This window comes from Gavialis gangeticus, unplaced genomic scaffold (genome assembly GCF_001723915.1).
Source record: "Gavialis gangeticus isolate Ggan-Ray unplaced genomic scaffold, GavGan_comp1, whole genome shotgun sequence".
Taxonomy (NCBI): Eukaryota; Metazoa; Chordata; order Crocodylia; family Gavialidae; genus Gavialis; species Gavialis gangeticus.
The window spans coordinates 18,757,784-18,781,544 of NW_017728993.1; the positions used below are offsets into that span (position 1 = coordinate 18,757,784).

General features: G+C 41.7%; 1 protein-coding gene across 2 annotated transcripts in view; it reads left to right on the forward strand.

Moving 5' to 3' along the window:
* FAF1 (Fas associated factor 1) overlaps window positions 1–23,761 on the forward strand; it is a 338,217-nt gene that overhangs the window by 299,201 nt on the left and 15,255 nt on the right. Inside the window, exons 16-19 of one of the 2 annotated variants that reach the window (XM_019501328.1) lie at window positions 1,314–1,394; window positions 2,808–2,885; window positions 9,277–9,492; window positions 13,476–13,908. In XM_019501328.1, coding sequence (XP_019356873.1) covers window positions 1,314–1,394; window positions 2,808–2,885; window positions 9,277–9,492; window positions 13,476–13,484 — 384 coding nt within the window. In that variant the 3' untranslated portion in view covers window positions 13,485–13,908. Of the gene's footprint in view, window positions 1–1,313; window positions 1,395–2,807; window positions 2,886–9,276; window positions 9,493–13,475; window positions 13,909–23,761 lie in introns of those variants that run through there. The other variant, XM_019501327.1, reaches the window with a different exon arrangement.

Sequence of the window (23,761 nt, forward strand, 5' to 3'; positions counted from 1 at the left end):
GGACCTGAACCTGTTCAGCCTTCAAAAGAGAAGGCTGAGGGGGGATCTTGTGGCCTGTTATAAACTGGTTAGGGGGGATCAGCAGGCGCTGGGGGAGTCCCTGTTCCCCCGAGCGCCGCAAGGAGTGACCAGGAACAATGGTCACAAGCTGGCGGAGGGAAGGTTTAAGTTGGACATCAGGAGGCGCTACTTCACGGTCAGGGCGGCTAGAGTCTGGAACCAGCTTCCAAGTGAGGTGGTGCAGGCTCCCACCCTGGGGGTATTTAAGAGGAGGTTGGATGACCACCTTACTGGGGTCATTTGACCCCAGTGCTCTTCCTGCCATGGCAGGGGGTCGGACTAGATGATCTGCTCAGGTCCCTTCCAACCCTAGAAACTGTGAAACTATGAAACTATGACTTCTGGATGAGGCCTTGTGCAATGGAATGAATACTTCCCTGTCTCTAAAGGAAACAGCTCATCTGATGCATACAGGATCACTTTTGTCTTTTCTACGGCTGCATCATACTGTTGGCCTATATGAATTCTGTAATCAACTAATGCACAAAGGTCTTTCTCATCCTCTGTCATTTCAAGTTGATAAGCTTCCAGTTTATTACTCTACAAATTCATGATTTTATGCTTTTATACTATTAAATTGCATCCCTTGCATTATTCCAGTCTCTTAGGTCCTCCGGTTCTTTCAATCTTCCTCTGAACTGACAGTATGTCCCAGCGTCATCAGTAAATGTCTTTATTTGCTGTGCCGGGATCATTAATGCAAATATGAGTTTCCATTAGGTTCATTACTTGTTTGTCATATATCCATCCTTTCCCTTTAGATTGAAAGCCCTGAAGGGGAGCAGTTGTCTCTTTGCTATGTTTATATGTTTGTGCCCACCCCAGTGAGGAGTCAGGCATTTGCATTATTTCAACATATATTTAATAGTAAAGCACCTGGGTTAGATCCAGTTGAAAGTTATGGGACTTTTGCCTGAGTAAGGAACTGGGAATGGGCCTTTCTCTGTAGGCTAAAATGGTATTACTAGCCAATGTCGTGAACTTAAGTGGATACTGAATAGAAAACTTGTGCTCTGGAATAAATTATTTTTTCTGAGGATAACTTTTCCCAAACCTATAATGTACCTATCGTTATCTATAATAAAGCAGTTTAAATGCAACCTTATCTGTGCCATTTACACATGTTTAGGCCAGTGTTGCAAGCAGAGATTGACTGAGTAATGCAACCAAATATTAATAAGATGTATAGTATAAAGAGTGCCAGTGAATGTAAAATAATTATGTTGGCTCGCTAATTAATTTTCTTCTTTTAGGATGAACGTGAAGCCAGAGAGAATGTGAAGAGAGAACAGGATGAAGCTTATCGCATTTCACTTGAAGCTGATAGAGCCAAGGTGTGTGCCTAATGAGGAAATCCAAAAAATGCACTGAGTAATTTCATGAGTGATTGGACATGTATTTCCTCAAAATGGATTGAATTCACCCTGATCCAGAGGACCACACAGCTTCAGCTCTGCATGTCACTGGAGTACAGTCCTGCACAATGGAATATACCTCTTCCTTTGTAGGCCTGTACAATAAGCCACGTGGGCTAGGGACAGAAGTTATACACAAACTGGTTTAAGTGATCAGAAACTGGTGTAAGCTTGTAACATAATAGAAGTTCAGCACACATAAACCGCTTTCAAAATGGCCAAAACAGGTTTAAGATAAACCTGGTTAGATGTAGTATCAAACTTAACTGATTTAGGTCAAACCGGTTTATGGAACTTCTGTCCCAGACCCCTCCCTGGTTCAAGTTCACTCTCAGTCCCCCAGCATCCCAGCATGCTTCCTAGCCCTGGGCTGGGCTGCGCTGTCTGCTCCATAGAGCAGGGTTGGCCCCACTCCTCTGCTCCCAAGCCAGAGCACTATCACTGCTCCAGCTGGCTGAGAAGGGGGTGGAGGGTAGGGTTGGCAAACCTGGCTCCACACTGCAGCCAGGTCTGCCTGCTGGGGGTGGAGCAGCCCCTGCCAGGCTTTTCCCCCACTCACCACTGGAGTGGGGAAGTGGGGTGGCCAGACCCTGGGCTAGGCAGGAAGAATAGGGCAGAGGGTGAGAGGGGGCTTTAAGCCCCTGACCCCCACCTGGGACTACAGCCGGGGTCTGCCTGGCAGGGTGCAGCAGCCCCTGCCAGGCTTTTTTCTGCTCCCAGCTTTTTGCTGCTTATGCACAAGCAAGTACTAAATGACTGCTCAGTAACACCTGTGCAGTGCGCCGCTCATGTAGACGCAGCCAGTGTCAATCATATCTGGCTCATGAGCTGGGTCTGGCACTTTCACTTGGTCCATGGGGCTCCGGGAGGGAGGGGCCCCACTGCCAAATTCCCATGGACAGAGCCACACTGGGGGGATGCGTCAGGGAGCTGGCAGCCTGTGGGAGGGAAAGCAATGTCTTCGTTAACCACCGTGCTGCCACTACTCACCTGAGGGGCCTGATCTCGTGTGACACAGAATAGAGTAAGTCCGTCTGGGAGCACAGAGTGGCCAAGAAGTGTGGCATCTCAGGAGACAGTCTGGGTGAGACTGCTGGCACCAGGAAGTCCTGACATGCCACATTTCCTAGATACGCTGTGTTTCCTGGAGGACTGTGTTACACGGTTGGCCACGACTCTGGAAAAATCTTTTTATTCTACAGTTAGCCTTCTAAAAACAAGGCGCATGTGTTATTTGAAGGGATGTTGTATGTGAGAGAATACAATAAGTCACCAAACAGGGTTAGCTATAACTTGAGTATAATTGTGATTATTGTTTCTTTCTTTTTATAGAGGGAAGCTCAAGAGAGAGAAATAGCAGAACAGTTTCGTTTGGAACAGATTCGAAAAGAACAGGAAGAAGAGCGCGAGGTGGGACAGTCAGCCCACTGGGGCAACTTTGGGGATTTGGGCTGGGGGTGGGATAAGCAATCTGTAACCTTTGTTCCAAGTTGACTGCATTTTTTGTGTGAGCATTAAATGCACAGGACACTCTCCAATTTCTTATCGTTTTTAGAAAATTTAGTATGATTCAATCATTTTATTCCATTGGTCAACTCTGTGTCTTTTCTACAAACCAGTCTTTCTTGTGTAATCTACTGCTCTTCCAGTTACTTTGGACTGGTAAAAAGCATCTTGCCTTAGTTCCTGCATTTGTAAAATGGATACAGTGTTTTCCTCTGTCGCAAAGTGATTGTGAGGTCATTTGTTTAGAAAGTGGAGTTTGTGGTGTGCTAGTCAATATTAGCACTTGTACCAGTTAATCATCACAACCCTCCTAGAGGTAAGTATTAATATTCACATTTGTTACCTGGGGAGTATTGTGGCTGATGGGTAAAGTAATGCCACAGAGGGTGTGAGCATTAGATCTCAGATGAGAATGCAAGAGTTTCTAAGCCTCTAATTTAGCTTTATCAGCTCTACCACAACTGTTGAATTAGACCAAGATATTACACCAGTTGTTTCGCAAGGGCCAGTTCAGTGTATACACCCAGGAGGAGTCTTATGATGGTCTTGGCTTTATCAGTTGTAGACCAAATGGCATTATTTCATACATTTATTATCAAGAACCCACCTTCATACAGTTCAACTACTCTCCAAAACCAAGGGCTGTCTAGTGGTTGTATTTATGCGTCTCAAAGGCTAACTGTAGGCAACTGCAAAGCAAAAAATGTTTAATCAGCCATTCTTAGAGAAAAATCATCATGACAAATCTCTCAGCCCTACTGACCAGACACTTTAAAAACTTCACTTTTATTTCACCTATGTTTTTATTGCTTTGTATGGAAAAATACATACTTTAAGTGGAAAGCTGAGATTTGATTTTAATATTTATAGATCCCTAAATTACAGAATCCTATAGCCAAATCCTGAAACCTTGTCTCTGGAGATTCTGTTTTTTGAACATAGCATCACAGATGGTTTTCAGTTTTTGGATTTATTTAATTCTTTTTCTGGTCAAGCATAATGGAGAGTAGGAAAAATCATAAGCAAACAAGCTGCATAACTGGTTTGTCTTCCAAGTGATGTTTTTTCTTTTTAATTTAGAAGCCCAAAAATTGATCTGTCGATCAAGTCTCAATTTTCTTTGAATGTATAATGCAATTTTTAAATGGTCAAATACAATGATAAAGAATCCTATTTTAAAAGAATAGTGAGTCTAAACAGACTCATTAGATTTTGGGCTTAAGACATTAAATGGGAAAGTGTTTCCACTCAGACTCCAAGTTAACAACTAGAAGTCAAAAACCCTGTTACAGTGAGGCAAAAACTGTCCTGAATTAAGTCCCTTGCCTGTTGATGCATGCAAAATTAATTAAAGTGCAGAAAAGAAGGATAAGAGATGAACAAGAAGAGTGGCCTTAATTCTTTAGTATTGTTGCAAAAATAAATTACTAATAACATACACATACACGTTTTAAATCACAACCACAAATGTATTTACAAATCTGTGCCAGGGAAGCCCTTAGTGAGTCAATAGCTAATCCCTTGAAAACCCAGTCAGCCACCATGCCAGGCAAACCATCCCTGTAAGAGACACTGATGCACACCTGAGCATGGTACAAAACAGGTCCCTCACCAAGATGCAGTATCTCATGGGAACAGAATGCTACCTTGTCAGAACCGAGCCATAGTGCAGGTGAACCCTGGAGTGGAAATCTAAACCACATCTTGTGGAAATTAGCTAGGGACACTTTGTTCCCTAACTTTTCAATCGTTAAGCTTTTGGCAGACCGAAAGAGCTGGGCTCAGATTTGGGGGCAGCTGCAGGTTGCCATTGAACTCTCAGGGGGCTTGTTTGGAGACACCTCCGGAAGTGTGGGGCGGAAATTAAGGTGCTGAGAATATGCTACCACGGTGTTGATGTTTCCCAAAGGATCCCCAGTTTCAGCCACTCAGTCCCTCAGGAATTTGATTATTGCAATACAGCTATCCTATAAGTGTCCTGTTTGGCATTCTCCGAAGGAAACAGCCTGTGCAGATTGTAGGCTATTTCACAAGCAGTCCCTCCTCCCAGACTGTTTAGCACAGGGGTGGGCAAAATGCGGCCCGGGGGCCGGATGTGGGTAACCAGTCCATTCTATCCAGCCCGTGGGGCCCCTAAAAACTTTAGAAAATTAATATTTATCTGCCCTGGGCTGCCTGTCATGCAGTCCTCGATGGCTTGCCAAAACTCAGTAAGCGGCCCTCTGCCCAAAATAATTGCCCGCTCCTGGTTTAGCATGAAGTTCTGCCATACATTCCTTCTTGCCAAGGTAGCCTCATGCAACAAGTGTGAAGATTATGCACAGGGCCACTTCTGTCTTCCTCCTTCATTTCCAAGTAAAGTCCAACTTGGTGATAAGAGAAGAAACAGCACATTAACCTTCTTCCCCCATATCCAACCCCCAGAAATCTGTGCATCAGGCTACCAGCCCATAAGGAATGCTGGAAAAATAAGCATTGCTCTATGCATTAAACAGCTACCTTGCACCACTGTATGTCAGTGGCTTGTGAAGTGGTCCATTTGTCAGTGGTCCATTACCTTCTTCACAGAGCCATTTTCAAACCTAGATAATGTTTGAGAAGGGCTTTGAGATCCTCAAGTAAGATTTTAAAATTAGAAGTGCTATGACCATACCAAGTTATGGAGTGCATCCCTAGCCTTGTTTAAGTCATTGAGAGTTTTGCTTTTGGCTTTGGTGGGCTTAAGATTTCACCCATCATTAGCACCTTGTTTGCTAATAATAAACAAGGGCATATTTGCAATAGGACTGTGCAAAGCTTCAGTCCCTGATTCAATTTGGCGGAGATTTGGCCCGATTTGGTAGCCAAATCTCTGAATCTGAATCGAATCAGAGCACCAGAGCATTTAATTTCTCCAAATCGATTCAGAAAGATTTGGTGATTCAGACGTAGACACAGCTTTAAATGTTTTTTCTACATACCTCTAGGTAGCAGGCAGCTCATGAACACTGAGATGGTGGGACTCATGGAGTGTCCCACAGGAGCATGGAGGGGGGTCCCCAGCGTGCTCCCTGGCGGACCTGGAAGTGGACTTGAAGTACTTCTCGTGCACTTCTAGATTCACCCCCAAGCATGTATGGCCCACCCCCCCTCAAACTTCTGTGGGACGCTTCTATCTGTCCCAGGATCGCAGCGTTCACAAGCCGCACTGGTACCTCGAGATATGTAGAAAATACATTTAAAGCTGTGTCTGTGTCTGAATCACTGATTCTCTGAATCAGCATCGAATCTTTAGATTTGTGTTCAGCCGAATCGAATCGGGGCAGTGATCCGAATCAACAAATTGAATCACTGTCCCTGATTTGGGCCGAATCTGAATCCAAATTGAATGAGGCCCACTTTCCACACCCCTAATTCACTGTACATATATTTTTGGAGCGTGTTTAATAATGCTATACATTTATATAACAGCTCTTACTTACCTCTCTTTTTCTGATCATTAATATAATTTACTTGATCTGACTCTCTTATAAAGAGATTTGAAATCTGGCATTATATTTTCATTTAATTTTCCTCTTGATTAAAGTCTGTGGAACTGGTAAATTCCTGTGTAAATCATATCCTTTCATTTTTTCCCCCTCAAGTGACTTAAATGTATATTTGACATTTCAGTCTTGTGTACTTTTCTGATGTATGAAAAATTGCATTATACAGCTGCCAAAAAGTTAGCTACCAACGTAATATTTTATTCTCTAAGATAAACTTGATAAGCAAATTGTGTAAACAATTCACCTTGCATACATCTTTCTGACCAAGGTAATTGCATCCAAGAACCTGAGCATGTAAGAACCTTTTAAACAGTGTTGCATCATGAATAGTTTATTCAGTCTGAACTATAGTATTTAGTGTCTTGGAAGAGATGCACTCCTTTCCCTGCACCATGCTGCAGCATTTGATCTGCTCTTAACTCCTGTTGCTTTCACAGGTCAGGAATCCAGTTAAGAGGTGATTAGAGGGGAAAGCAGAGGAGCATTGCAGAAAATAGGGGTGTAAGAATTCTGTTGTGAATAATTAATAGCTTGCAATTCGATGAAGTTACTAACAAACTCGTATGAATCAGGATTGTGGCAGCAATAAGACTTCAGCAATTGGATTGCTTATCTTCTAATTTATGTAATTAGTGTGCATCTTCCTTCTGTCTTTCATCAAGTAATCCTGCATGCATAGAAACAGTAATTCTCTTCTGCTGTATTGTACCTACTATCCTGCCTTTTCTAATACAATAGCCTTTGGAAACTGTTTTCTTACTGAAAAGCTGCAAAACCGGTCCACGTTTCTAACTATAACTGGCTTCCTTGTTTTAATACAAACTGCAATAACGAAAATAAAAAGATCTATTTGCTTAGCAAAACAAAGGGAATTTTAACAATGCTATTTACTAACGCTCCCTATGTTCAAGTATAAAGATTACTTCTAGTCTATTGTTCTGCAACAGGGTTTGCTTACAGAAGGGGTTTTATGTTCAACCCATATATTTGAAATCTGGCTATTGATCTATTCACATCTTGAACATCCTTTTTAACATCAAAATTCACATTGCTTATAGAGATCTAAGAGTTGTTAACATGATCCATCTCATAATTGTTTTCTAAGCTGGTTCACTGGTGTGGCATATCCATTGTAAATTGTCATTTTATGTTGAAGCCTTGGAGACTAGTTACTTTGGGGAGCTAGGTATTCTTTGCACAAAGAAAAGAGCTCTAATGAGCTACTGTTGTTTATTTTTTCTGTAATATAATTGATCGGGTTCAGTAAATAATGTAGCATCTGTTGTTATACTGCGTGGGGAAATGTCAAAACAGAAAGATAGTAAGCAGGTGGTTGAGAAAGGAGAGAGAGAAGATGAAAATAAAACCTATTTAAGATATAATCCTATAGTAGACAGACAAAAATGAACTCGAACCATTAGGATGTTAGAAAGCTTTTGAATTCATAAGGACAGCGCCTGGGATTGCAAAGCCTGAACAGAGCTCTACATATAATAATTTATACTGAGATGTAATTTGCTCAGATGTTTGTGCATAAGAAGCAGATTGTTTAAATGCTCTTGTAACTTTCTCTGCCCGGTTCCATCTTTCATATGATTGTCCCATCAGTTCCTCCTGTTAAATGATTTTGGGATGATTTTCAAGACATAAATGGCAAAGAGTGTCTAACTCTCCATGAAAATCAGTGGGAACGTGATGTCTGTTTTTGTGCCTTTGTTTTCCCCATGCCATCTCCACTGTAACTGTTAGTTTTCACCAGTAGGTGCCTAAAGTTAGATCCCTAAATCCTTGGTTAAGCTGATGAATAAATTTGACCTGGTTTTCTCAGCTATGAAGTTGCCTAGAACCCTGCTGATATCAACAGGTGCTGAGAGTATTTAGCACTCTTGAAAATTAAGAAGACAATTGAAATACCTACATTTTAAAATACATTGTTTATATTTTTTTGGTTACATAGACTTCTCTCTCTGCCCCTTGGCTTAACCATTATGTATAGGCTGACTTCCTATAGTTGTTATAGCAAAACTGTGTGCCTATCCATTAAAATGTCTCTGTCTGGATAGCATCCTTCCTTTCCTCCTTTGTTTCTCCTCTGGTCCTCTCTCTTTCTCTCTCTTTCTTTCTCTCTCTCTCTTCCCATTTCCCCCCTCCTTTTTGCATTGCCCGTTTCTCTGCTAATCATCTTGTGAATGTGCCTGTTCCTGCTTACTTGCCTTTTTTGCTGTATATACCTGGGTGTCTTCCATGTATTAGAATGAAGAAATGGCCCCATCATAGCATTTTGGTTTTGTAGTTTTCTTTTTTCCTTCTGAATTGCTGTGGAAGAGGGGTTTCCATTTTCTAAGTGGTCAGTTATTTTGCCTAGGAGGAGTGCAGTTTAATAGTAAGTGCATTTATCTTTGTAAATACTTTTAATGGCTTTAATTTATACCCCTTAAGAAAGAAATTGGCCACTTGACAATTATTCCCTCAATCAACATTTTCTAAGCCTTCTGGCAATCAAGTTACCTATCCCTGTCATGCAGTAAACTATAGATTTAATAATATGTGTTATAAAGGAGGGATTTATTTTAATTAGTTGTCTGGTGGGCTGTTATTAAGGAATGAATAAAGTGGTTTTGTCACTGAGACATAAAGCGCTGCTAGTGCTCTAGAGTACTACGACACCTCTTGGACTTCTAGAATAAAAAATGGAAAAAGCCCTGACCTGCTGTTCTTCTCACTGAATATTTAAAATTGAAGCTCAATAGTCCTTTTTCTTTCCCTAGGCCATCAGGCTCTCTCTAGAGCAGTCCTTGCCTCCAGAACCAAAGGAAGAGAGCACCGAGTCGGTCAGTAAACTGCGTATACGAACGCCCAGCGGAGAATTCTTTGAGCGCCGTTTCCTGGCCAGCAGTAAGCTGCAGGTTGTCTTTGATTTTGTAGCTTCCAAGGGATACCCTTGGGAGGAGTACAAGCTGCTGGGTACCTTCCCTAGGAGAGACGTAAGTAAATGTCCCTTTTATGAATAAACACTACTAAAATGTTGTATGCATTAAGATGGCAAGTACGTTACAGCAGAGGAAGGTTTGGCTTGGTGTCTTATGACGCTGACCTGCTCCAGGATGTTAAGAACGTCAGAACCTGACACGTTGGCATGTTTTATAAAAGTTGCATCCAAAAATCCAAACTGTCAGTGGAAGATTAAAAAAAACCTAAATTCAGTGCAGGTCAGATTCATTGAGGACTGTGCATAGGCATCCCAAACCAGTCTGACCCAAAATCTTTTCTTCCCTGTGTTTAAAAAAAAGTGACACCCATAATATTCTAAAAACTCCTACAGCAAGATGGATTTTGTCTTCTTTCCTAGAAATTAAGATTGGTGCTTCTGATCTTCCTGTAAGTGATTGTTTTGTTTTGATTGATCAGGTGATTAGAAAGGGCTCCATGTTAAACTATAAATAAATTATCAGCTATTTTAGCCCACACTGATAAACTGTTAATCTGCGTATGAAGTAATTCACAGAACCTAGTAAATAATCATTTGTAAATCCTACCTATAATACCTATAGTGACTTAGAGACATCCACTTCAAGTGACATGTAATCAGCACCACTGTTAAACCAGCAAACTTGAATTTGAACCATCAGTGTTTAAACCTGCCATAAGTACTTTGACTAAACTAGATTTCTTTGAAGAAATCCCTCCTTTATTGCCTGCTTCATCACATCTTGGTTTGCATTAGTAGTGTCATTGATATTACTTCAGAAATAACTTCTCACAGACCTAATCTCTGTGTTTAGTGCAGACCCAGATGGTGGGGAAGACCACAAAGATAGCAGTGCAAGCTGCACCAGGCAGAGATGACTGGTCATACACCCCCATGCCCTGCAAATGAGCAGGTTTAGGTCTGTGGCACCTGGAGATTGCACATGTTAGGGAATCTTCAGGGGACTCTGCAGTCAGCTGCATGGCCCTTTTTCACCAGGGCAGCCCAGTCACTGGGACGTTTCACCATTTCCTGCCTCTCTGCTACCTCTGGAGGAAGTTCGCTAAGAAGAATTAGCTAACATGTTTACAGTGCTATTTTGTAACAGCCATCTGTTGCTTCAGGATTAGTATCTAGTTTATTAAAGTCCTATTAAATTACAGCACCTGCCCCAAAACTTGAAGAAATATTTGTTCTTAACAGGCTTATCATCTTAAGACTTGTCCTGATTTATGATGACTTGTGACAACTTTCAGCAAGACTGTACCTATCCGACTGCCTTGTAGCACTTAGAAAGGAAGAAGTTTCTGATCGAGGAACTTGTCAGAAGACAGTTCAGAGACTTTAAGAATGACACAGCTGCACTCTTATTTTCGTGATCTTTAAAATTGTTAGAGAGAAGGAACAGATTCAGCGGTTGGGAGAGAAATTTCTTTGGATCCCATATTTGCCAACATGTAGAAAAGTCTGAAAATTAACCACAGAACAAATTGTATCAGCCTAATGGCAGTTCCACAAAGGGATGCACCCAAGAATAGCATGCAACCAGTCCTCAAAACTGTGAGGAGAAGGAATGTTAAGAAACAAATTATCCAGGCAGTATGTGTACACATCCCTCCTCTGCCCCTAATACTGGTTACCAGCCCTTTCCTTATTACTAGACATTTATTAAATTTCTGCTGGTCCTTAGCACATCTATGGAGGCTGCCAACAAGGGTTCTGATTACAGGTTGTGATAGAGAGCTTTGTGGTTTAGACACCTGTCCATTATGAACTACACCAAGACCCCCAATTTATTCTACAAGGACTGCTGAATATCTTCCAGATGGTAAAGGTTTCAGGTAATATCAACATATGCAAAATGAAAGGTATGCTATATAAGCTTCCAGGTCTCTTTACCAATCCCTCAAGTTGCCATTTTGTTCTTCAGAGAAGTAGCCACTAGAAACTTGTTAGAAACTTTCTCTTTCTTGCAAAACTTGATTGTTCATGGAGAAGTCATTTCAAAACGGGGTGTGGTATGTTGGGATGATGACTGGATTGTCCTTTCACAGCCTTTGTTCTTACACATGCCATATTGGCCACACTTACTAGAAAGGACTATTTTAGTTGTAAGCACGTTGATGAAATTTAGCGAAATGTGTAACTTTATATATTTTACATAATGCCATATTGTAACTGTATATTTATTTATGCTAAGACTTTGACCAAACTTCCCAGAAGCTTCTGAGGATGGCTCAAAAGAACCAAAATACTATTGAATTTTTAACGAGTTTCATGCCAGCAAAGCTTAAATAGGTTACACAGGGAAAGGAGTTAATTTATGGGCTGGTGGGCACCATCTATTCTGGTGAGATCTGGTAAATCTCTCTCAGAAGGCAGAATTTGTGATCAACACCTTCTAAGGATTACTGAAGAGAACTGTCTTGGATGGTTTTCAGAGAGGTCCCAAAACAAAGAAATGTTTTGAACCTTCCAGCCTTTTTCCCCAACAGCAGCTTTTTCTATATGAACTGGGGGCAGGTAGAGCTAAACTGCCTGCCCGCAGCACTGCACCGAAGGCAGCCATGCTGCTTCTGATCTGAGAGGTAGCACGCAGAGAGCTGCCTGGCATGGTAAGTTAGTGGTATCAGCGTGTCTTCAGGCACTTAGTTGGGGCTTCAAAATTAACTAACCTGTGAACCCTATGTTCTGTGACTCCTCGTGGAAAGTAGGGAGAGAGCTTGTAAGAAATTTGTCTTGGACTTTATTATAATTTTTTCCTTTTTGTGAAGGTGCTGATTTCAGTCCTATACTAGTGGTACTCAACTTTTTTTGGCTGGCAGGGGCTGGATCCAGCTGCTGGTCCTGATCTGGCACAGGCCAGTCATGGTAGGGCCCCATGGAGTGGGGCAGGGGGCATCTCGGCTCCAAACTGGCCCCTTGGGAGGAGAGGGGAGGGGGCATGGCTCAGCCCCATGGGGGCATCACTCGACCCCATCAGGGGATGATGTCTTGACTCAGCCCTGCAGGGGGGAATGGGGGCTTGACCTGGCCCCACGAGGGAACAGGGCATGGCCCAGACCAGTGCGGGGAAGGGGGCATGGCCTGTCTCCATCCAGCCTGGTGGGAGAGGCCTGACCTGGCCCCGGCATACTGTGCAGGGCTTGGGGATTTGGGAATTTAGCAGTGTGGGGAAGGTGACCGTATTTATTGCCATCACTTCCTGGCTGCCAAATTTTCCGATCCATGGGTAGCCCTGTGGGCTGGATATGTGTGGCTCTGTGGACTGCATTTGGGTCACAGGCCAGAGGTTGAGCACCCCTGTCCTCTTCTAATCAAGTCTGTTTCCATTTGGTTTCACTGAACAGTCTCCTTGTCACTTAAAACATAGTCGCAAGGGGGTGAATTTGTCAGGATATAGTTGATTAACTGGCCATTATCAACTGATTCATTCATTTGGGCAACAGCTCTATTTTTTTCCCATCACTGTGTTAAAGATGATGAATGTGGTGCTGTGTGGTTGGACTATATTTGTACCCTAAATTTGAGGGCTGTTACTTTTTCTCAAGTGGAACAGTATAAGATGCATCTGTAAAGATTCATAAATGCAAATAATTATGGCAATATACTATGCTAAGCCAAATCATCTCATTTTCATTGCATCTGAGAGAGAAAATGTATTAAATTCTCTCTGACATAGTATCCATAAATCATAGACTTCAGAGATGTGGTAGCAAAGGAATGTGTGATCAGACTTGAGATGATTGTGACGTATGTGCAGTTTTCTACTTAGTTTACAGATTAAGTGTATATCAGTCTTCTCTAGGAGTGAATTCATTTTCTGTTGTTTAAACTTAATTTCATAGTTTTATGATTAACCAGGTTACTTCTGGGAGGTTAGCCTTCAAATATTTAATGACTGTCATACAAATAATGTTGTTAGTAATTACCTTTTTTAGTGTAATTTAATCATAAAAATATTTAAGTTAATTTGTATATTGTCCTAATCCCTTTTAGGAATCCTAATTCCCTTTGGGAATTTGCTGTCCAAGGTAGAGAGAGAGTCACTCCAAGTCTTGCATTCATCTTTCTACTATTTAAATAACAAAAATGAAAGTTTCTTAGTACTGCTGAGGCCAGACTGTAGCTAGAGTGAAGTGGAGTTTGAGGAATCCCATTAATCGCTAATTAACTTTACTCCATATAGCCATGTAATCTCATTTTCAGCGGAACCAAAGTAAAGAAAAGCAGTCCAAAACTGTCTTCCATGTTACACGTCCTCCAGCTTCCTTGTAACAGTACAGAAACAAAGCCTTTGCACTCCAGGCAATATTGTTGCTGCATTGATAGGCTGTGCACAGCTAGTCCCTGCTGGCTCCCACCTGCTAGCTACCCTTTATTGCAGTTTTAACAAAATGTAAAATAAAAAAAACAGCTTTATGCAACTTTTCACATTTGTTTTGCCTGTTTTTAAAAGAAAACCCTGCTGGCTGGGATGGTAGTTTGTGGACACAGAACTACACGAAGAATTGTTTCCTCTACATCTTAGTCCCTTGCAGATTTTGTAGCTGCTTTGTTACAAGGCTGCGGAAACAATCCAGTGAGTTAAATCCATGATACCCAAACTGCATCAAAAAAAGGCCATGGAAAGCAGTGCACAGTTTACAGTGGGGTCCCAGGCACTTTTATAGCGTCTTTAAAGGAAAGTTGGTAAGTGTGCAGTCGTCCATGGAAAAGGTGAAGGTTGACGGTGGTCTCTCGGTTCAAAATGCTTGTGAATAACTGAGCTAGAGTAAATGTGAGGTGCATAATATTCTGTGAAACTAAAAGAACAATTTTTGAGGTGAGGGAAAGGAAAATGCTGTGGCAAAGACATAAAGCTGCACTTCTCTGTCTATAGAATCCACTCCAAGTGAGAAATTCCAGTGGCCCAGTGATCCTTCTCATCTATTGTGACCTAACAATAACACGATAAGAAATGATTCACAGGGATGGGCCAGAGGGTATTTATGAATATGTGTGCTGTTGTGCTCACTAGCAAAAACTGAAAAAATATGTAATCCTCCTGGGTTTGCTAACTGCGTAGAGTGAACCTAGGTTTGAATTACATCTATTTACCCAGGTTTGGAACAATTTGAAGGGTCCAGTTCCACAATGATGGGACTACAAAAAAAGTCATTACGGTGTAGGTTTCAGGAGGATTGTAACTACAGCCATAATGCATAGTCTTATTAAGAAGACTGCAAGGTGTCAAGATCATGATGTCAGATGAGGAGTATCCCAGACTCCCTGTTAAAACCACTGGGGTTGGGGATGTTCAGAATACAAACAGATGCGTGTAACACCTTGCCAGTTTGGGCCCTTAGATTTAAATAAGACGTTTAAAGCAGATACTGTGCACTAATTAGAATACAGTGCACTTTTTGAAATGGGTAGGTTGGATGCAAAATACCAGAACTGGTGAAAACTCAGCATTTCCTTCTATGGAAATTTCCTTTGATCTCAAATTGAATGAAAAACTGACATTTTCCTGAAAATTTGGTTTTGATAAGGTAAACACATTTTTGTTCAACTTTTACCATTTTGACTTTTGTATTGTAATATATATGCGTATGTGTGTAGGCATATTATTATAATACAAAAGTCAAAACACAATGGTTTGATTTAATGACATCCTCATATTCCAACAGAAAAATAGTCTTACAAAAATTTTTGAGACTCTCTCCAGAATACCCTTTTTTAAAGCCATTAATCCTGATGCCCCAGCAAAGTGTTGTTGAAATATTTTTACTTCCTCAGTAAATAAGAATTCATTAGTTCTTAGTTCTGTATTCCAATTGCTTACACAGATATCCTTGGCTAACTTAAAGTCGGTATCATAACCCTACTGTAAATACAAACTTCTACACATGAGTAAATACACAGATTAACCTTTTCTAGACACCACTTGTAGTTTTAAAAGCAGCAGTGACATTCCAAAGCATTGAAGTACATGCAGTGACTTGTTATTGGGACTCACCATCTATGCTGTCCTTCTGCTAACACTGAGAGTGGGTATTAACCACCTCTTTTCTTCTAGGTACCCATGACAAACCAGGTACCAAGCTCCAAGGTGTATTTCACGGTACTGAATCTGGCCCAGTTTGTATTTTTGCTTCATACCTTTTGAGGACATTTCCCCCCCTGCCACATTGGTGTTTTGTGTTGAAATGTCTCTGCTGTTGGTAAAGGCTTAGCTTGCTAATACCATGCTGTAAATGCAATGCATATAGTCCAGTAAAATGTTTTGAGATACATGAACAAACGCTGTATGTGTATAACTACATACACTTGGCATTTTAAAGGAGAATAATGTCCTTTTGTAAGTGTTGCAAAATGGTGCATAGGGGCATAACACCCTGCCCATTTTAATGGTTCCTTTCCCCCCCGCATCCACCACTAAATTACAGCCACCTCTGGCTTAGTAGCTATGTAACAGCACAGTAGCAAGCAAAGTTGGCCCCAGAGGCAGGAACATAATTCAGCCATTCCTTCCTGTACATATTCACTTTTTGGCCTTCTGTGAATCCTCTTTGTCCTTGAAAGCCACCCCAGGTACTTGCTGTTATATTTGCCGGTTTGCCAGCCACAACCATCTGCAGTTGTGTGTGCTGACAAATCCTTCTCCCTCCGGTGGAGAAGTGTGCAGAGGTTCCAGTCCCTTTTACAGGGCTGGTCTTTCACAACACTTCAGGGACAGAAAGCTAAAGATGCCATATCTAATCGAAACTGCCATGGACGAGGGGTTAAGTGCACAGAATTAAATTACCCATCTTGGAGTTTGGCCAGGAGATCAGGATTAACACCTTGTACTTGCAAAAGTATTGTGGTACCTTTAGTGACTAACCAAAGTGATCAGGATCTTGGTTGTTCATCTCATTTTAAAGACGGCCCTTCCAGCAGGGCAGTACCCCCATTGCCATGGAGGGACTTGGGTACTGGTTCATTCTGTGCTCACAAGTTTCCCCTGAGATCAAAGTACAGCCCACAGGCTTTTTCTTTTTCTTCTTTCCATTTCCTTTTTAAGTGTACAGCAAGGGAAACCAATTATTTGAGAGTACTTCTTTTTAAGACATACTGGAGACTTAAGCTCTTTATTTACAGTATCTGGAGGCCTTAGTAAGCTAAGACTTCTACAGTATTTCACATTTATTTATCTGAGCCATAGCTTAGGATCAGGTGGTGGTTAAGTCACTTAAGGTTATTCAAATGCATCTAAAATGTTGCTTAATAATTCAGAACCAGTTTGCTCTGTTTAGAGTATTAAGATTTTTAAATCCTTTTAATTAGCCAGTTCCAACGGCAGTTTAAATAAACAGGAGGGAAAAAAATCTCTCCATCCTGAAGGGGAGCCACACTACATTTCATCTAACCAAATTACACAGTGCACCCAGTGCAATTAGGTGCTGATCAAGATCCCAGTAGGCATAGGGACAGACTACTCCTAATGGCTGCAGAAGTATACCAAGTGAAAAAGGGAGGAGCACCCTCCACCTTGCATTCCCTTCCAGGGCCAGACATGAGTATTAATGCCTGAGTGCCTTCAGAGTCAGGCTCTGAAGTTAAAGCAAGGATGCCTGCAGGATGGATCTGGCAAAGCAAGGTAGAGTTGCACCTTGTACACGAACTGAACCAAAGATGCATGGTTATGCTTATGCATCTCTGATTGAGTTAGTGTACAAGGTGCAACTCTACCTTGCCTTCTGCCTGACTTCACACTAAAATGGCTAACTGCGTCTCTGCTCATTTCGCAGGATAATAGCCTCAGTGCGCTGCTGAATTACAGTGTGCCTGCTCTTATCACTGGAGACCACACTGTGCTGTTGCAAGGCAAAGCCCTCGCAATGAAACAGTGGAGACCAAGAAACCCAGCAGATTAGGTGTGGGCCCAACAGTTGAACTATTCGGAAGTTGTCCAAAGGGCATGTAATCTGAATTTCAAATAGATGTTTTAAATTCATCATCCTGCTGACTTTTTAAAGTTACTTTTGTAAATGAACTTACAAACTTTTTTCACTTCTGTCCTTCATTGGCTAAATCTGTAACCACTCAACAGGTGTTTCAGAGCCTGTTGTGCTACAGCCAAAACAAGTCATTAAAATAGACCTAAAATGTTGCCTTCATTTTGAGCCTTAGGAAATAAATCCTCTCCTCATTGCAAAAGGACATATTCAGAAGAATAAACATGCTTAAGTTTTAAGAGACTGCTACAGTTTCCCCATGATTAATGGCACTTTTAATCATGAGTAGAAAAATTGTTGTGAGACCTATGTAACATTTCCAAGTTGGTTTTAATCATTCATATTTTTACTACATAAAATAGTGTTTTTAAAAAGACTTAATTTAAAATTGGTTATTTTCTCCAATATAAAATTACCTCTATAGATGACATCAGAGTTTCTATGTCATGCCTTGCAAGCAAGAGATTTATTTAAAACAGTTGAACTGATAGGGCACACATTTGTCAACCACTGATCAAGACTTTCCAAACAGGAGTTACATGAGGTTTCAGCTGGTAACGGTCATCAGTTCCTTTCTTGCTTTCAGTTGAAAAAGTCAGCTGTCGATGGTAGTATTAGGAACCACTCAGAAACTTGCATGAGATCAAACAACGAGAAGTGCTTTGGGTTTGGAAATGAACTCTGGTTGTATGTGAACTTCCCCAAACTGACCAGCGTTGAGTGCTTTTATTAAGAGCATAGTATTTTGGTTTGTCCTGCGTCTTGGGTGTTTAAGCCCTACCAAACTGAAGGATCCCAAATTCAGATGCATAGGACCACTTAAAATTATGATCAGAACATTCAGCTCTGCACTTGAGGTATGCGCCATCCTGATGGTTTTACTCTTTTCAGTGATTCTGGTGCTCGCAAAACATGACATGATGCTTTTTTGAGTAGAAGCTACAAAGAGAGCGGGTGATCTGTTCTGGGCCTGTTGAAGTCAACAGCAAAACTGGACAGATACCTCGAGAATTCAGGTTGCTGAAATGTAAATTCCTTTTCGTGGGCATCAGGAGTCTTGTGAGTGAGTGTTGGAATGATTCTGGCTGCTCAGAAAGGTTTTGGATACTGCACCACCAAATTTTCAACCTCACTGGCTGGATTTGAGCACCACTACAGAACCTGCTCATATCATATTTCCTCACACGTAATGAACGCTCCAATTTCTGCCAGTTAATTTGGTTGGGGGGGGGGGAAGGTGTGGGCTATAAACAAAAAACCCCCCAGTATAGCCCAGTGGATTCAGCTTCATTTGGGGAGTCCAACAGGGTGATGGGCAAGCAAGAAACAGTAATTCCACTGTCCACAGGATGAGAATATTCTGTTTAAACATGTGCCCTTGGCCAGGAAAGCCCCTTTTTCCTAGGCCTGCTGCAATTCAATTAAATATTTATTTCAGGCAGTGAGCATGTTGTCTGACCACAGAGGGATACTTTGAGGAATCTGGGAAACTTGACTCTAGCACTGACGGTCCCTGAGATGCTTTTTATTCCCCCCCCCAGAATATTAATTCTGTACATTTTGTTTTTCTCAGGGGAAGAAAATATAACATCAAAATACCTGTAAAGAGCCTTGGTAACTGTAAGATGTTCAAATGATGTGTCTCCTAACTAGAAAGATTTAATGATCTCCTGCTGTTTTGGTAATTGGATAAGTAAATACATCACACTGAATTGCCAAAGCAGTCCTGTGTATGTTATTGATTCTCTCTCTCTACCTATCTGTCATCATATTTTTATATTGTGCTCATCACTGTGGTATCTGAGCACCTTAATCCTTTGAACTTGTATAAAAATCCTTTTAGATTGTTTTTCTATAAAGTCAATTAAATGGCTGTGAATCCCATTACTGACTATCTCCGTTAAGTAATTGCGCACATATGCATGCCCTGTAGGTGTGTATGTAGCCAGTGCACCCAAGGCACAGACTGTTGGGACGGTCCATCCAAGGACCCTCTTTACAGTATCTTCTCAGCACTTCTAGCAAGGGCCGGAGCTCCTAATACCTCTATGGCGTGATCTTTTTTCATGTACTAGTATGTTTAAAATGACCAATAACTATTAATGAATTTCTTATTATTTGAAATAAACTGTAACTCTGGAGATGCTTGCACCTCACACAAATCCCCATGATTTCAGCAGGTGTGCCTATAAATAATGTACATTTATCCTGTTTGTTCTGTCCAGGAGAAGGGCATCTCAGACATAAATACTCTGTTTGTAAATCTGGGGAATTCTTGGTCAGGCACTGCACTGAATGGCCTTTTACAGCCAGGAGGATGCTCTGCATGTCCAGTGTACTCTCTGTAGTTCCAGTATGTTTGCATGCAACAGAAAATGCTGCCTGGGATTGGAGTTTTCCAAGTGAACAACCTATCCCTCAAAAGAAGTTATCTATGAAAGGAATCCATCTTTTATGTGGTCTAAGGCTCCCTCTATGAGCCTTAAATGGGGGAAAGGCTACTCATTTCAAGACATCCTCTGACAGAGCTACTTTTGATAGACCTACTCACAAGAGCAGGGATAAGTCTGTGCCTCATAGTCAACTCGAGCAGAGTAAATCTCAAAAATCAACACATAAAGGCACAAAGAGCTGTCTGCTGAAGCACTCAAGTAAGAAAGCCAGGAAAGGTAGGAAATGTATTGCCCTCAGGCAATCAAATATGTAAGATTGTTATTCAAGCCACAATACTGTCTCTAAGAAATGGTACCAATGTTGGCACCTGGCCCTTCAATGCAGCCTTTTCTCTCCTGTACGTATTCATTTGGTTCTGAAACATAAAGGAAAACAATCACCAGTACCAACACTATTGTTACCAATTTTTATACTGCCAAGAAATTTGACAATATGAGATTTCCCAAAATCCCTGTTTTTGGACTGACTACTTAAGCTTACTAAATTCGTACTTGGAATGGTACCAGGAGTGTGTCAAGTTAAACCAAGATATCTGACCTTGGGATCCTGTACCTTTATCTCACAAAATGTCCACAACAAAATATAAAGGACTTTCTCCTAAGAAGAAAAACATTCTTAACAGATATTCTTCCAGTGAGCATCTCTATTTATAGCACTTAGAATCACAGGAAGGTAGGGCTAGAAGGGACCTCACAAGTTCTAGTCCAGCCCCCGCTCAAGGCAAGATCATCCCTGACTAGACCATCCTGGCTAAGTGTCTGTCCAGCTTGCTCTCGAAAACTTCCAAGGATCCACAGTGTCTCTCTTGAGTCTTTTCCAAGGCTTGACCATCCTCAGAGTCAGAAAGTTCCTCCTAATCTCCAACCTAAATTTCCCCTGGTGAAATTTGAAGCCGTTACTCCATGTCCTGTCCTCTATGGCCACAGAGAAAAACCCACTTCCTTTCTCTCTGTAGTCACCCTTAGTATTTGAAGACTGTTATCAAATCCCCACCCCCTCCCCCAAAGTCTTCTCTTCTCCAAGCTAAATAACCCCAGTTCTTTCAGCCTTTTCTCTTAAGACTTGCTTCCTAGGCCCCTAATTAGTTCTGTTGCACTGTGGTGGGCTCTTCCCAAACTGTCCACACCCTTCTTGAAGTGTGGGGCTCAAAACTGGACACAGTGACTGCGAGACATTGGCTGTGTAGTTGCCTAACTAACTTCACAATAAAGGTCTCAGTACCCCTGTTGGGATGCAGAAAACTAATAAATTCCACAGCAGGACTTGTAACTACTCTTCGTAGTAGTAGTAGTACAACTACTCTTTGTTCCTTGTACTACTACTCTTTAGTACAACTACTCTTTAGTAGTAGTAGTACAACTACTTTTTGTTCCTGTCCACTGTTCCCAACATACTTTTAAATAAATATTGGCAATGGTAAATTGAGCTAAGGAGCACTCCACAGTTGTATCTGCATACCATCACCTCTTTCTGGAGAATTTAGATTTTTTGTGTACCCAGTGGTCTTTAAATTCTTAATTGGGATTAAAGCAAGTATTTGCACCTATTTACATCTTCTCTTTCATGAGTGTGAGATCTAGTCTTCATTTGTTTGATGAAACTATTCAAACCTATGGCCATATGTTCCATGAGATTCCTTGTTATGAAAAACTCATTTCTGCTTCCTATTACTTTGACAAAAAGAGTGAGAGAAAGATTGGGACTAGCCTGTGCAGTTTTTCACATAACTAGTGTTATTCATGCTTCACCCCAGGTTTCTTCTAGACAGGTAGAATTTTGTACTCGTGAAACAATACATTTACACTTACCAGTTCATCTTCCCAAAACCCTTATGACAAAGTGCTACAAAGCCCAGTACTTTAGGTGGCTGGAACACTGTCTTTTTATGTGCACAAAACTAAATCTTTAGATCATTTTCACACATTGTTGAAGCCCATGTCAAAAGCATAAAGGGTGCGGTACTTTTTATTCCAAGATTATCCTATTTAATATAAACAAGGTGACTGGTAGGCACCTAATACAAGTAAAAACTCCCTCTACTTGACTGCAAGTGACCTCAGTTGCATCCTTTGTAAATATTTCAAGTTTGGAAATGTGTAGGGCTGCCACTAGTCCTCAGTATATAAGATTCCTATTATATGTAGAGTTTCCCAAGCAAATGATGTCTTTAGAAAGCCAGTACTTAAATCACTGCTTGAGAGTCTCCAGAACTGGAAATATATGCAAATAGTTACTCAAAGAAAATGTAACAGGTGTTTTTGCAGATGTGCTCCCTTTATAATCCACCATCATACTGTATCAGAGTGCATGTAGGGCTGGGTATTTTGGTTACTGAAGGTAATGAGGGGTGGCTGAATTGCCCAGCCCCCTGTGTGCCCAGAGCGGGAAGAGCACAGAGTTCTACTCCTAGGGGATGCACAAGTACCCACAAGTGAAATATCTACTGGCAGCACATCTCAAAGGACAAGTTACTGCAAGTAACCTTTTCGTTTGTTTGTTTTTGGCAAAACTGCCAACCCTAAGTGTTCAGAAATCAGAAACCAGGCTCCCCAAAACGATGACATTTGTTTAGGTGTCTGATTTTTTTATCATACTAAATAGTGGGGTTTTTATTTGAATGCTGGTACTAGTGTCAGGAGAGTTCGTGTTTTCAAGTTTTTTCCTTCACAAACACAAGGGCTAGAAAACTTACTTTTTAAAAGTGCAAGATTGAGGTTTTCATATAATCACATGACTCCAAGATGAGTGGCTTTAAGAAAAGCATCAATAGTTCATGGTTCATTATAAAGCTGGGTTGGGTAACAACATGGCTGTTTGGTTTATTGCTTGTTACACTTTGTTAGTATGTTCAGTAGGGGTGTGTGAAGCGGGCCGTATTCGATTTGGATTCAGCCCAATTCAGGGGACAGTGATTCGATTAGCTGATTTGAATCAACGTCCCAATTCAATTCAGCTGAATCTGAATCTGAAGATTTGATTCTGATTCAGAGAATCAGCAATCTGGCCATAGACACAGCTTTAAATGTTTTTTCTACATACCTTGAGGTATCAGGCACAGCTTGTGAACACTGAGATGGTGGGGCAGATGGAGCATCTCACCGGAGCACAGGGGGGCCCCTTGTGCTCAGCGGCAGACCAGGAAGTGGACCGGAAGTAGTTCTAGTCCACTCCTGGGTCTGCCGCTGAGCGTGTAGGGGACCCCACCCCTCCACACCCCCTGGCTCGGTGATCAGCCATGTAGGGACCCTGGGTGTCCCCCAAGACCCAGAAGGCACCAGTCGCCGGGAGGGGCAGGGGGTGTGCCCTGCACACTCCACGGCAGACTCAGAAGTGGACCGGAAGTACTTCTGGTCCACTTCTGGGTCCACCGCCAAACACGTGGGGGCACTCCCCACACTCCCATAGGATACTCCATCCACCCCGCCATCTCAGCATTCACGGGCTGCTCCTGGTACCTTGAGGTATGTAGAAAAATATATAAAGCTGTGTCCATGGCCGAATCACTGAATCTCTGCAAATCGAATCGGAGGCTTCTGATTCGATTCGGAGAGATTAACAGGTCTCCTCATTCGATTCAGATTCAGAGATTCGGCCACCGAATCAGCCCAAATCTCCAAATCGAATCAGCGACTGAAGCTTCTCACAGCCCTAATGTTCAGGTCTGTATAAAACATGGAGGACGACTTGATTCCTTCGTTACTTGTCTTACATTCTAGACAGGGAGTAGATTCATAGATTCATAGATTAAGGGTCGGAAGGGACTTAGTAGATCTTCTAGCCCGACCCCCCGCCAGGGCGGGAGAACAACAAAAAACCCCAAAAAGAGAAACGGGACTCAAATGAGTCCAG